The sequence below is a fragment of the Nothoprocta perdicaria genome, unplaced genomic scaffold (genome assembly GCF_003342845.1).
Source record: "Nothoprocta perdicaria isolate Ctin4 unplaced genomic scaffold, notPer1 scaffold_237, whole genome shotgun sequence".
NCBI classification, from domain to species: domain Eukaryota; kingdom Metazoa; phylum Chordata; class Aves; order Tinamiformes; family Tinamidae; genus Nothoprocta; species Nothoprocta perdicaria.
In genome coordinates, this window is record NW_020455463.1 from 655,877 (window position 1) to 669,350 (window position 13,474).

General features: G+C 41.4%; 1 protein-coding gene across 3 annotated transcripts in view; it reads left to right on the plus strand.

The window, feature by feature from the left end:
* ALS2CL (ALS2 C-terminal like) overlaps positions 1 to 13,388 on the plus strand; it is a 47,949-nt gene extending 34,561 nt beyond the window's left edge. For all 3 annotated transcript variants that reach the window (XM_026039674.1, XM_026039676.1, XM_026039675.1), the window contains 15 exons: positions 19 to 117; positions 2,097 to 2,255; positions 2,549 to 2,660; positions 4,111 to 4,188; positions 5,643 to 5,770; positions 6,240 to 6,413; positions 6,892 to 6,985; positions 7,528 to 7,685; positions 8,567 to 8,635; positions 9,635 to 9,808; positions 10,619 to 10,661; positions 10,849 to 10,910; positions 11,189 to 11,338; positions 12,349 to 12,445; positions 13,093 to 13,388. In XM_026039674.1, coding sequence (XP_025895459.1) covers positions 19 to 117; positions 2,097 to 2,255; positions 2,549 to 2,660; positions 4,111 to 4,188; positions 5,643 to 5,770; positions 6,240 to 6,413; positions 6,892 to 6,985; positions 7,528 to 7,685; positions 8,567 to 8,635; positions 9,635 to 9,808; positions 10,619 to 10,661; positions 10,849 to 10,910; positions 11,189 to 11,338; positions 12,349 to 12,445; positions 13,093 to 13,164 — 1,669 coding nt within the window. In that variant the 3' untranslated portion in view covers positions 13,165 to 13,388. The remainder of the gene's footprint in view (positions 1 to 18; positions 118 to 2,096; positions 2,256 to 2,548; positions 2,661 to 4,110; positions 4,189 to 5,642; positions 5,771 to 6,239; positions 6,414 to 6,891; positions 6,986 to 7,527; positions 7,686 to 8,566; positions 8,636 to 9,634; positions 9,809 to 10,618; positions 10,662 to 10,848; positions 10,911 to 11,188; positions 11,339 to 12,348; positions 12,446 to 13,092) is intronic.
* The last annotated feature ends 86 nt before the right edge of the window (positions 13,389 to 13,474 follow it).

A 13,474-nucleotide genomic window follows, 5' to 3' on the forward strand; every position in this document is an offset into this window, starting at 1 on the left:
GCTGTATGCACCCCTTAGATTTGGAATATGCCTTGTCCCACGTCGGTCTGAAGACCGGTATGACTGCTACAAGTGCCACTGGTCCCAGGGCAAGATGAGAGGCTATGGAATCTGTGAGTAAGTAATGCACGAGGATGGACTCTGGCAGAAGGGAAGTTTCACATGCTTGAAGGGTGAAACAGTCCCACCACACTGGGGAAAGCCCAATTAGAGTGAAAACCAGAAGGTAACTCAGGCCCTGGCAGCTCATGCTTTTCCTTTTGGCCTTTTCTGATTTTACTTTGAAGATGGATAGAATGGCTTTGTCAGAAGCCTCGAGTTCCCTCAACTTCACAGTATTAAGACCTTCTCTACAAGCTGTATGCGTTGCAGCTGCCTTACGCACAAACCTCTTTAGGTGAGAATTCAGTTTTACATTTTTGCTTGTACTTGTAGAGCACAGAGTTCATGTATCATCCAGCTGGATGGTCTTAGTGGAAGACAGCTGTCCCTCCCTCCTGGCTGGTAATGCTGTCTAAACTAAACCTGGTGCAGAGTAGCTTCCCTAGCGATAAATAGCTATGACTCTTGAGATAGGGTCAAAACTCCTCCAAAACTGCAGAAATTGGACTGTTTCCCCCAGTTTGCTTGGATTTGCTTTTTTGATCACTCAAATTCTGTGATTAAACCTAGAATAGGATTTATTTTAAGACATACAGTTCAAGATTTTCTTATTTATTCATCAGAATGCTCCTGGAAACACCTTCTTTTGCACACTTGCCTTTCAAAGTGCTCTTGGGAGTTTGGAGGGAGTCCCATCTGTACAGAAATGCACTGTGAGATTATTGTGGTGTCCCAGCCTTAGCCTCTTTCTCCTGCCTGTTTAGAAGGCCAGAAGCTGCAGTTGAGGCCTCTTGGGCAGGTTGTAGACACAAACCAGTTCCATTTGCAGCCTACAGGGTTAGCTGGACATAGCAGTTTCATTTGGCTTATGCAACAGTGAATATCTCTTGTCTCATCTTTGATTAGCTCACACATGGCTTGGATTCAAACGTGTAGACAAATGCAAAGACTCTTCTATCCATCATTACCAGGCTTTTACTGAGCCAACTGTGGCAAATAAAAGCGCACAACCCAGTTCCTTACTCAAGTTCCTTATCATGGGGATAGGCCGTGGTCATTCCGTGGTCATGGTGTGCTCCATAACTATGAATCAAACTCAAGAGTATGGGACATGTTCCGAAATCTGTTGGGAACACTGAGTCTATTGAGCAATGCTTGGTACATATTGATTGCTTATAGGTAATGCTCTGTATAGCATTTGGGTTACTGATTACTTAACCACATAACGGCCTAAGCCAAGAGAGCAAATGTTAACAGACCAAGTGAGGGACTGAAGGATCACTCTTTAAGTGCTCTTTGTAAAGTCTAAAATATTTGTGTGTTGTTCAAAGTATAGCTTCTGTGACCATTGGTGCTATATAAGGTGTTTATATTCCAAAAATACTGGTAGTGCCAGGAATCATAAGAACATAGAGGGGGAAGAGGAGCTCAAGTGTTGCACTTGCACTAGTGTCTCTGGTTTCAGATGTGGGAATGGGTCAGTAATTATTGATGACAGCTCCGTTTACCATAAGCTGTTCAAAATGTCTAAAACTAGCACGGGCAGAGCTCTGTGGAGCTCTTTCCAGGTGGATGATCTCAGGAAAAGGGGTCATAGAAGGTAAGCATAGAAAGGTCAGTTTTCATCCAATCTACTCCCTTTCTGAATAAACCAATCGCCATTGAGACTTGGCTGGCAAGAGGTCAAGAACTGGGTTAACTCTCCCAAAGTAATTGCAAGTGTTAATTATGGGGCCTTTCAGGCTTCTGAGTAATGTGTCCTCAGATAATGTTGAAAGCAGTGTGTGGAATGGCCAGCTCAAGTGGTGCATATTCTTATTAGTGAATGACTGGCGGCTCCAGAACTATCAGACAAATAATTTTAATATTTAATATTTATAATAAATATTTAATATTTAACAAGCAGATGAACCCAATCTAATCAGCTTCCTGACTTCTTGCTTCATTAGTATCTCTCCAATAGTCATTGTCTTAAATGACATCTGTATCTGCAGGTATGGTAATGAAATGGTCTACAAAGGCTACTTCAAAGATGATATGCGTCAAGGATTTGGGATTCTGGAGAGCACCGCAGCTGATCGTCCATTTAAATACACCGGACAATGGGAAAATGACAAGAAGAATGGATACGGAGTCTGGGATGACAAAAACAGGTAACGAGGGTATGGCTCAGAGCTGGCTTGAGGTGTCTGGCAGTTTGCCTCTCCATTTGGAGGGGAAGGACTGCTGTTTTCTTAGGGGGCATCTGGTTGTTACGGGGAGGAGATGTTCAGACCCTTGTAGGGGTTTGAAATCCTTGGGAAGCGTTACCTGAACTGGGTTTGTGCAGTAAGTTTTGCATGGAGCATTATGTTGACTAAAGATAGCTTCAGAAGCTGCTATGTAAAATCAAATAAGATGTAATAAAACAGAGTAAAACATTAATTCCCTTTTTGCTGCATTCCAGAGGAGAGAGGTACATAGGGACGTGGCAGGATGATCACAAACATGGACAAGGCATTGTAGTGACCCAGTCAGGAGTCTGCTATCAGAGGACGTTTCATGCTGGTAAAATGGTGGTGAGTACTCATTTCTATATCAGAGGGACATGGAATTCCCCTCAAAGGGCAAGATAAGGCTGAAAAATAGAAAGCAAGATTTAGGCATTGATGTTTTATCGCAAGAATGCTTTTTGAAGAACAAAGTCTAAATTAAATCATATGCTCTATGTCACCTTGTTGAGCTTTTTGTGCAGTTAGGAACTGGACATGAGACTACCACTTTTCTTTGTTTATGGTGGGATATGTTGTAGCTTTGGTTGTTCAACCATTAGGTCACAGTTATGGAGTGGGTCTCCTATGCGAGTGTATATGGTACTACATCTGCCTTGGAGATTATCAAGTCTTTGCTTTGCCAAGGCGGACTTACCAGTGTCAAGTCTTTTCTCCATCTGAATGAAAATTGATATGTTGGTGTGCAAAGCAAAAGGCATTGGTATGGTTAGAGGTGGCTGAGGAATAAAAGGATTTTTTTCATGAAAAAATACTTGATTAAGAAAAATATATATATTCTCCCCACACACAAAATTAGGACAAAATGGTTAGCGTGGAAACTTCGTCAGAAGGATTTTACATAAATTCTATCTGTAGAGGACCTAAATAAAGCTTTATTTTGGTTTGTCAGCTGCTGAAGGCTCCTTTAACTTCACAAGGCTTCTGGGTAGAGAGCAGTTGCTTTAGCTTTCCTAGTGGAAAATTGGTATGGCCAAGACACTTGCCTTGGAAACTTTAATTTTTGCCAGAGAGGGCACTTTCCATCAAGAAAACTATTTCAGAGGAAAATGTCCTACAGTGATTAAAAATAACCAAATTTTTTGGCTGATATAGTTGCATCTGAACCTTTAGACCTGAATCTCAGGTCAAGCCCTGACAAGAAGCATCTTCCCTCTTGATATAAAGTACCCTGTGTCTACTCATCATCTCTGCAGTCTTCCTCTGCAATGTCTACTATAAGCAGCTGTGGGAGTTGAGAAGTAATGGAAAGAGGCATTTTGACAAGTGTTTCAGCACAGTTCATTAAGATCAGGTTGACTGCACAAAAAAAAGAGATTCTACATGGCAGCTCGCTTCCTCTTTTCTCTTATTCATCCTGCAAAACATGACACAATTGGCTGTAGTCACCAAAAGGTCAAAGGGAAGGTCACTTGTTTGATCTGTGTGGTGGTTCTTGGTGCCTCTTGTTTTAGCAGCAAGCTGTGCTTAGTTCCTTTTTCTAGGGAAATAAATGTAGTAATATTCTTCTATGAAATTGTCTGATTGCCCTCTACTACTACTTCATGCGAAAATGCCTAATTGGTTATCTCTAGAGCACCTCTCTGCTCTTGTCCTGAGTGTTGCTGATGATATTATGTTTGGCTTGCAAAAAGGTTTTCAGAGTCTGTACCTCATAAATGTTCCCATAAGCTGTTTCCCGATGGGGCAGAATTGGTTGGAAGTCCATGTCATGCTTAAACTGTGCTTTCCAACATAGGGTTCTGGGATTCTGCTCTTGGAAGATGACTCTGTCTATGAAGGAAACTTCACAGAAGATCTAACATTCGTTGGCAAGGTGAGCGTTTCTTTCATCTCAGCTGTTCTGTACCACTTCTAGCTTTCCAGAAGGCTGGGAGATTCTTCTTCAAAATTCATATCCTTCCCCTCCAATTTCCCTTGAGTCCCTGGAAATATTTTTTTTGTATGTCTGTCTTGTTAAAGCTGTAACTGAGAAATTTCAAGTAACATGGAAGTGAGGACTTTGGACGTTATTTTGATTTTTATTTAAGGGTTTTGGTTTGTTTCGTTGTTAGGGAAGTTACAATGTTTTGCAGATACAGTTTGGGATTTTTGTCTGTTCATAAAACAACATTGCAGCCCTTGTAATAGCTTCAAGCACAGGGAAAGAATGCGTAAATGGAATTGCAGCACCAGTGCTGTGCTAACGTAACTAAGATATTAATATAACTGAGTTAGCTGAAAGGCTTAATTTTGCAATCTGGCCATTGCGCTGGCATGTTGGACGTTTTGCAGTTATCTTTAACAGAAATATTTGGTCAAGATGCTTATAAATTTCCCTACAACAGGGTGCACTAGTCCTCCAGCTTGTTACAGAAATCTATGGCAAGTCTGACAGGAAGTGTGTGGTTGAATCAAACTGAGCTGATGTCAAGATAGATACTTGATGATGGAAAGGATTGTGAGTAATACAAATGAGCACTGTCATTTAGTGATTTGTCATGGGAGGAAGAGTTTGTTGTAGTGTTAAGCTGGAAGATTTAGGGCAGATTTTGCAGAGACTTATTGAAGAGCTTTGATACAACATCCTCCAAAATTAATGTTTGCTTTGAATAGTTAGACTAGAAAAATCTGTTTTTTATCTAAAGCCATGGTGCCTTCTGCTATTACCAATATGAATTTCAGGCTCGTGTTCCAAGCCAGGCTAGTTGCAATATTTGGCTTGGGAAGTAATTTAATTAAAACCTTTTAAGTTTGAATCAAGCTGCTGCATGCCTTCTCCCATTTTGGCCCCAGAGAATTTAGGGTTATTCTTGGTAACAGCAAGCACTTTAAAACTTTTATGGCCTCTACCTGTGAGGCCAAACTTTCATGTGGTTTTAACCAGCAAAGGAAAAACACAGGAGAAATTGAAGCTTCATATGTTCACTCCAGGTTAGAAATAACTACCTTGAAATTTAATCCAGAGATTTTTGTAATGCAGAAAGGATTTTGAAAACTTGTTGAAAAGCGTAATGTAAGAGTCTTCATCTATATCGCTGGGTACTTAGTGGATAGGTGTCCCTCTCCAGAATCTTGTATATGTAAAATCATAGCCAGGATTTCGACCTGTTGCCTCCAGTGATTCCTACCTGAACGATTTTTTGATTTGCTTTGGATGCTGAAAATGTAGAGCTTGGTGCTGGAAATGGTTCTGTTTTAGGAGCTGTGAAAAGAGTCTGAGATCTCGGTCCAGCTTGTTTCCTCTCACTAATGAGATCTTGGCAAAATAACCCTTTATTTCTGTTACAGGGAAAGCTGTCATTTGCCAATGGCTTCATTCTGGAGGGAACCTTTACTAACAAATCAGGCCAAGGCCTTCAGACTCAAGGCATCCTGAACACGTCAAATGAGCAGCTGGATGACAGGATAACCAAAGTGTGAGCAACAGCAGCTGGTTTCCTGGGTTTTGGCTTGTATGTTGAGACTACCTAGAGGAGACTTGGATTAGCCCCTAAAGGGATAAAAACAGAGCTTGCATGAAGGAACTATCTAAAATACTAACAAATAGCAGGAGAAGAGGAAAGGAGAGCAGAGTGGTCAGTCTATCTAAAGACTTCTTTAGAAACATCTGTAAGGGGAACAAAAAAACTGTGATAGGTTCATCCACAAAGCTTTAGGTTGTTGATGTTCCATGCCCGAAAGTCTCTTGCCCCAAAGTACTTTGTTGCCAGGATAATAAGCTTGACTTTTGCTGACCTACCGGTTAAGCACTGCTAAATTTCTCTGCTCCCATAGTTTTTGTGTTGATATCTCTATATATTAACACAACTTTTCATACCTGAAGGTGAAGACAGAGAAAATAGAGGAAGGAGGTAGAGAAGCCTAATGTCATGTCATGTTGTGCAGTCAGTTGGGCCTTGCGGAGTTCCCGGTAGAGAAGAGGTGGAAGGGAATCTACGACCAGTTCCTGGAGTTCATCCAGTCTGGCTGCAAAGAAGAAACAGAGGAGTCTTTCACGGGCTTCCACATACAAACAAGCAAGGAGCTGCGGAAATCTCAGGAATACCTCTTCTGCCAAAGGTGATTATTGCATGCTCTTGTTGAGAGAGAGGATCGCATTAGTGTGGATAGTGGAACATAGTGGTATACATGTGTCTGCCTTGCGTTTCAGTTACGAATTTCTACGTTTTCCACATATTAAGGTGATAATAGCTGTCATTATCTGTATTTATGGTTAGTTGTTTGTTTTTTCCATTTAAAACATACTTTTAAGGGGAGCAGAGTAGAACTCATTTCTTCTAAGAGTCTTATTTCCCACTTGTAGCCACTTACAATAGCAGCTGTATCCAAATACTTTACTGTCTTTAAAAAAAAAAAAATCATCTTAATTGCTTATAACTTATAAATGAAGCCTCATTCTAAATAAAGATAGTCCAACCTAGTCCTGGTAAGAAAGGCTAGTCTGAATGTGGGTGGTAGAATTCCATTTGGTGGTAATTAGGAAGAAAAGCCTTGAGATACAACGGGATAACTCCTTCCTCATCTCTCATCCTTTCAGAGGAGCTGAGGATGCATCCTGGAAGACAGAAGATATTCTTGAAGAGCTAGTCAAGCACCAGGAGCTGGCATCACTACACTGTTATTTAGACAAAGTAAGGATTGAATATCTCAAGGATCCACTAGGATCTACCAGATATGGATGTAGGTCTTCTTGTTTGTTGTTGCTGCAAAACAGTCAATGTCTTTGAGTTTTTTTCTAAATTATGTGTGCAGTACTTGAGAGGAAAGGAGATTATCTTTCTTGGAGACTCATTTTTGTCTACAGCAAATAACAATAAAGCTTCAATCTTGCTTCCTTGTGTACCATAGAATAAACAGCTGCCTGAGATATATAACAAATTTCCATGCAGTCTTGGTGGCTGATTTGCACTCAGCCATTCCCTGAACCACCCTTGGCTATCTCTTGGATATCACAACTTTATATAAATACAGCCGTTTCTACTAAGGGCATTTAAGCCCATTAATGAGAGGAGGATGGAGTTTTGCATCAAAAGTAGACCAAGATTATAGTTGATTACCACTCGACTTGTCCTCCTCTGCAGGCAACAGATGTCTGAGTTGCCTTTGAGTGTTCTCCTTTATTAACGCCAAGGGCTGACTTGCAGAACTTCATTTTTCCTCTTCTGTTGTGCAGGCGCTGAAGTCTTCTCTGCACCCACTGGGAAAGCTGCTGAAGGCCTTGATGATAGCTTTCCAGGCAGCGTATTCTGGGATTGGGGCCAACAGACACTTGCTGACTATGGCTCAGGAGGAAGTCAAGTACTACGCAAAGAAAATATGGGAGTTTTACCAGTAAGTTGAGCATGTTCAGTACTTGCAAGGGATAAGAGCCTAGAGGGCTTGCGAAATAGACTGGTGGAATCATTTCTTAAGGCTCAAGGGCTGCTTTATTTCACACCATGTTTCTTGGGAAACTTGCTGTAGAGCTGTGCTAAATAAAGATAAATTTGTGATAACAAAGCTCATTTGGAGCATAAGCACAGGTGAGGGGCAGGAGGCCTTTGCAGAGGGCTGTGCTGGCTCTACAGATATAGCCCAGGCCAGTGAAAGGAATATGCTCTATATGTCTATTTGAGAGCCTGCTTCATACCTCCAGACTTTGCAGGTGTGGTGTGGGGAGGGAAAGGCACCTTACTGTGCAGTGTCCCTAAGTTTCCTTAGCTGATACTGCTTTTTTTGGTGCAGAAGTATTTCCTCTATTTTAAGGCTTAACACCTTTTGGCTTGGAAATATCAAGACATCTCTTAGCTATCTTTTTAGAGCAGAGAGCTGTTTTAATTAGAGGAATCCTAAGCATCCACTAATGTTCTTGGAATGGAGAATTGGCTTATATAACAGGTCCTGAAAGCTCACCTCCTTTGCACGGGAATACCAGGGGCTGGTGCTCAATGAGAATGCGGTTACGATTACCAGAGTAACCACCCTTTCCTTTAGAAAAGAGAGATTCTTCAAAACACTCATACATTTCTGGAAGCTTCTGCTGCTTACAGAGAATACCCTCAAATAGTGAAACATGCTCTGCTAAAGTATGGCTTTTGGAGCTGGAGATAAAGGATAAGGCTCTGCTAATCCTAGACTCCTCACCCAAGAATGCCAAATTACCTTTGTAATTACCTTTTACTTAAAAATATCTACATAAGGGGGAAAACTAAATGATGATTTTTGCCTTCCAGGGGCTTGCTCTGTCTGGCACTTGAACAGAAAGGCCAGCTGCCCACAAAGTGTGCGGATGGAGAGATGAAGTAGGTGTCATGACGGGCTGTTTAATTTTAAGTTTCCTGGGGCCTATCGGGTGCTTCTAAAATACATTTGGTGCTGCACTGTTCATATTTGTCAGGAGCTGTCTGTACAACTTGGGTTCATTGCCCGAATTTTTCCTCTAAGAGTACAAAGCTGTCAGCATGCTTTTCATGCTTGTCTGCCAGAAGAATGAGAGCAACTTTTTCTTATCATGCTTTGTAGTATAATAAAAGGTGCAGAGAGTCAGATGTGTGTGGGACACAACCTTGCAAGCTACTCTGCACCAACTTGCGTGGGGTAGCATGACTGTGTGAGACACAGCAATACTAGTGCTATTACATGCTTCATTTTAGCTGTAGGAGTTCTGCTGGGATGGACATGTCCATATCAACACTGAGATATAGGCAGGCCTAGAAGTAGAGAGTAGTGTGCAGAAAATTTGGAAGAACTAGAATATATGAGGTTGGTATCCTAGAATAGGAAAGGAGGGATAACTGTGGAAGACCTGGTTTAGGGGGGTTGGGTTGGGTAGATCATGTAATTTGCATCCATCCTCTTGTGAACTGAGTGAATTCAAAGGTTTGAAATGGTAAACAGCTGGAAAATGGCTTGGTCTGATTTCATTTGCACTTCTCATGTAAGAAATACCTACCCTGCTGAAAGAATTCAGAAAGAACAGTTGGAATGAGGTCTCTGGTGCTCCAGGTTTCTCCCAGTGATTAGGGAGGCTTTGACATAGATAGCACTGTTGGAGAAACAGTGAGTGTCCTGTCCTACAATTTAAGATGTGCTTATATCTTCAATTTGTGGACACACACAAGATTGTAATAGGGGTCACTGCCAATTGTGACACTAAACTCAAAAAGAAGAGGGGGCAAAACAGGTCAACTTTGTAATATCAAAGCTCGCTTTTTCACTGTGTCTTGTGTGGCTTCTGCTTTTGGAAATATCAAGATTAAAGACTTTGCTGTATGACACTGCTTCATTTTTCTCTGTTCTAGTGACCAGAAGGCATGCAGTATAGTCCTGCCTCTGATCCTGCCGTGCTTCTACCCCGAGCTCTTCATGCTCTACATGCTCTATCACGAAAGAGAAGATGATCTCTACTGCCAAGGGATTGTGGACCTAAGCCTGTTTCCTGACATCAAGCTGCTAGAGTTTCTGGATGTGCAGAAGTGAGTCACCTTTTTCATCTGTGGATGCATGTCTTAGGATGGGAAGCGAGTATCCAGGGAAAGCTCTAATGGCAGGGCAGGGATATCAGAACATTTTAATTTTTCAGCGTGTGTTATGTCAGCTGTAGAGCTGAGGTTTGTATAGGCTGCAGGAGAAGTCTTGTCATCGAGCGCCTGCAATACTCTGCCTGAAAGGACATCACCAACTACCAGAAAGCTGCTATTATCCTTGTTATTTTTTTTTCTTTTCCTTCACTAAAAATCTTTTGGACTGATTCACAAAACATGGATTTCTTCCAGCTCAGGAGCTATCAGATAAAGATTATTAATATTCCTACTGTCCACCATTTGCTGCAACAGTTGTGGGTGCTCAGTCTGAAGCAAGGGAAAAGGTTTTGGAGCCAGATATTTCCTTCACCCATTTCTGCAGCAAGATCTGCCTCTGGGAGAGATATGCAAAGGTGTTATGGTTTGAACTCGAGGCATATGGTGCTTTCCAACATAGTCTAATCTGTAGCTCAAGGACTTAAGCAGGCTCGAGGTCTGTAGTCAGTTTGGCTCAGTCTAGGTTCAGTGAGATGAACTAAACTCCCACTGATTATTACAGGAACATTTGTGAGCGAAATGGCCAATGAGTCTGAAATGTTACTTTGCTATAGGAAAAATTAATAACAGGAGAAGACTCTGCTTTGAGCACCTACATGCATTTCATGTCATCTTGAATGAGAAGAAAAAAAATAGTTCAGACAAACTTAAGAGTCATATTAAGACTTAAACAGCTTCTAAATCTTATCTCTAATTTCCTTTCAGACATTTATGGCCTCTGAAAGATCTCACCCTGACAACTAACCAGGTAAGAATTAGTCTTAAAAGCTATCCTTGGTATGCTACTGAAATGCAGTGGGACTATGTTGATGATGGAGCTTCACCTGCATTACTCAAGGGGCACCAACAACTACAGAGGGCACAAGGGACTCAGAAAAGCTAAACAAGAAATGTCACTGATGGTTCTGAAATATGTAATCCTGTCTCCTTTCCAGAGGCGCTCCCTTATCAAGGACAAGTGTTTCCTATCAGCTACCGAGTGCCTGCAGAAGCTGATGTAAGTCACCTTCCATAAACCTCCTATTGACAATTGGAGCTGATGAAGATTTCCTGTGTTCTGGGAAATCACGGAACTTTACACCTTTTTACAAAAGCAGATCTGGCCTAGGTTGCAAGTTTAAACAAGCTTGTAAAGATATTTAAAGAAAAAGTGTTTGTGGACTATTTTTTATTTTTTATTTATTTTTTTTTAATAATAATTTCTGCAGAGAAGATACTTTGTTTTGGGAAAGTCAGGACAATGTCTATTGTCTGTTGGCTCTTTCCCATTGACAGCACTACGGTGGATCCCCGGGAAAAGCTGGTGATCCTCCAGAAGACGTATGAGGAGATAGAGAGCACGGTGTCTCGAGTGGTTGAGAAGGACTACAAGCTCCCCATGGACGACCTGCTGCCGCTGTTGATGTATGTGGTCTCACGAGCAAAGTAAGTGAAAGTTTTTCATTTCCCATGCACACTGCGGTGTGTGATCTCGCTTGGAGAAAAAGCTGCTTTTCCAGGCAAAATGACTTTTCTGAAAACCTGGGATTGTGTTTTAACACTCTTTTTCTGAACAGTGTCTTCCAAGGAGAGATGCAAAAAACATTTCAGCAGAAGTGTTTGCCTTTAGTGGTTGGACTCTTCTCGTTGCTGGCCTTCCTGCAGGGACTAGGTGTTTTCATTCCCTTGTAGAGGGGTTCACAAGAGCCATAGTAAAGGCTTTTGGATTGGTTTTTGCCCTGTCTGGAGAGTGAAGTGGACAGTTTGACTCATTATTGATTTCTGACTTAAAGGAAATCACTCAATCTCTCTTTGCCTTTGTAACCTGTAGAGAAAACTCTTTATTTTGCATTCAGAAACTGTTCATTTTGGAGACTGGAAGGCCTTGAATGTGAAGCACCTAGTAATGAGATTCTTCCTGAGTAGAAATAGCTGTATAGGTAGCACATTTCTGCAAAGAGCAGTTGTGTCTATGCTGCTTTTACTAGAACTTGCAGGAACCTGTTGACATGCAATAAAGTGAAACTTTGTCCTTTTTTTCCTGGCAAATCTGTCTCAAAGTCCTTGAATAGCTTTTTGCATGTCTGTTTGGCGTCCAAAAAAGGGTGAAGTGGTGAAACTTGAGGCCTATCCTCAAAATCTAGAAGCTTTTTTTTTGTGTGTGTTGCACTCCTATCGGATGGATACTGGATTTTATATTAGAGAATATTCTGAACTGTAGATGATGGGGAAGGGCCATGAGTATGTGAAATGGAGGGGTATTTATTTTCCGATTCAAAATTCCGATTTAACAATTTCCAAACATCTTTGCTGAGATCAAGTCATACCAGATCTCAGGGTGATGAACTTCCAGATGTATGCATTCCCCTCTCCGTAATCCTATTTCAAACACAATCCCACAATTGCTGGTGCCCAGAGATGTGATAAATGGGTTATGACTGCTTTTTTTCCCCCAGAATACAGCACTTGGGAGCCGAAATCCATCTGATCAGAGACTTGATGGACCCCACCAATCAAGGAGGACTCTATGATTTTCTGCTAACAGCACTGGAGGTAAGGGAAAGTTTTTGATGGTGACATTTGCAAGACACAATAGGAAAGACTTAAAATAGTAGAAGGGAGAGGCAGGGAAAAAGGTTCTTTGTCCAAAGTTATTGTGGGATTTTCATTACTGAAGAGACCACCAGTAATACAATGGGGGATTTCAAAGGCAGTGTCCAGTTCTCTTGAGCAGGAATTCCAACATCAGTATGAGACTGGAAACCATCTAATATATGGAACGAAAGGATTATTTTGCAGTTAAAATTGTCCAGTCTGCAAGAATCTCCAGAGGGGAAGGACCAGGCTTCCCATGAGGGATCCAGGCAAATAGAGCAGCAAGTCATAACCTAAAGCCCTTTTGGAAATCACAAGGATATGGCAATATTTTGCTGATGTAGCAAAAGTAGCATTGAGACATTGATGCTCTCTACCCCCACGTCATATTAGACACTTCATATTAGAGGGATGTTTGCAGGGCTAACACAGAAGGTTATTTTCCTTCTAGTCCATTGACCACGCTCATCATTAACTTACAACATTGCGGATTCAGTCTTCTGTCCAGTCTAGGTGGGAGGCAGTAGAATTCCCCTAGACGTGCAAGAAACCAAAATTGGGCACAAAAGCATTGTCCTTAATGGATCGTTCTGTTCCTTGCCCAGTCGTGCTACGAACATATTCAGAGGATGCGGCTCCATCAGAGAGAGAACTGCCACGGGACTCACAGCCCCTGAACTGGGAGCCCACCGAGTCCACTCTCCCTCCTGCACTTTGCTGACCAGACACTGGTGGATGAAGAAGCAACCGAGTGGCTGCTGGTTTTGGTTGTCCTCTTGGAAAGGAAGAATGACTGTTTTTTCAGATGAGGGTTTCTGTGTCGTTATGGGAGCATGTGTTAGTCTCTGCTGAGATTTTCCTTCAGAAATTCTTCTCTTGGTGAACTTTGCCCATTTTTATTTTTATTTTTATTTTTATTTTTATTTTTATTTTTATTTTTATTTTTATTTTTATTTTTATTTTTATTTTTATTTTTATTTTTATTTT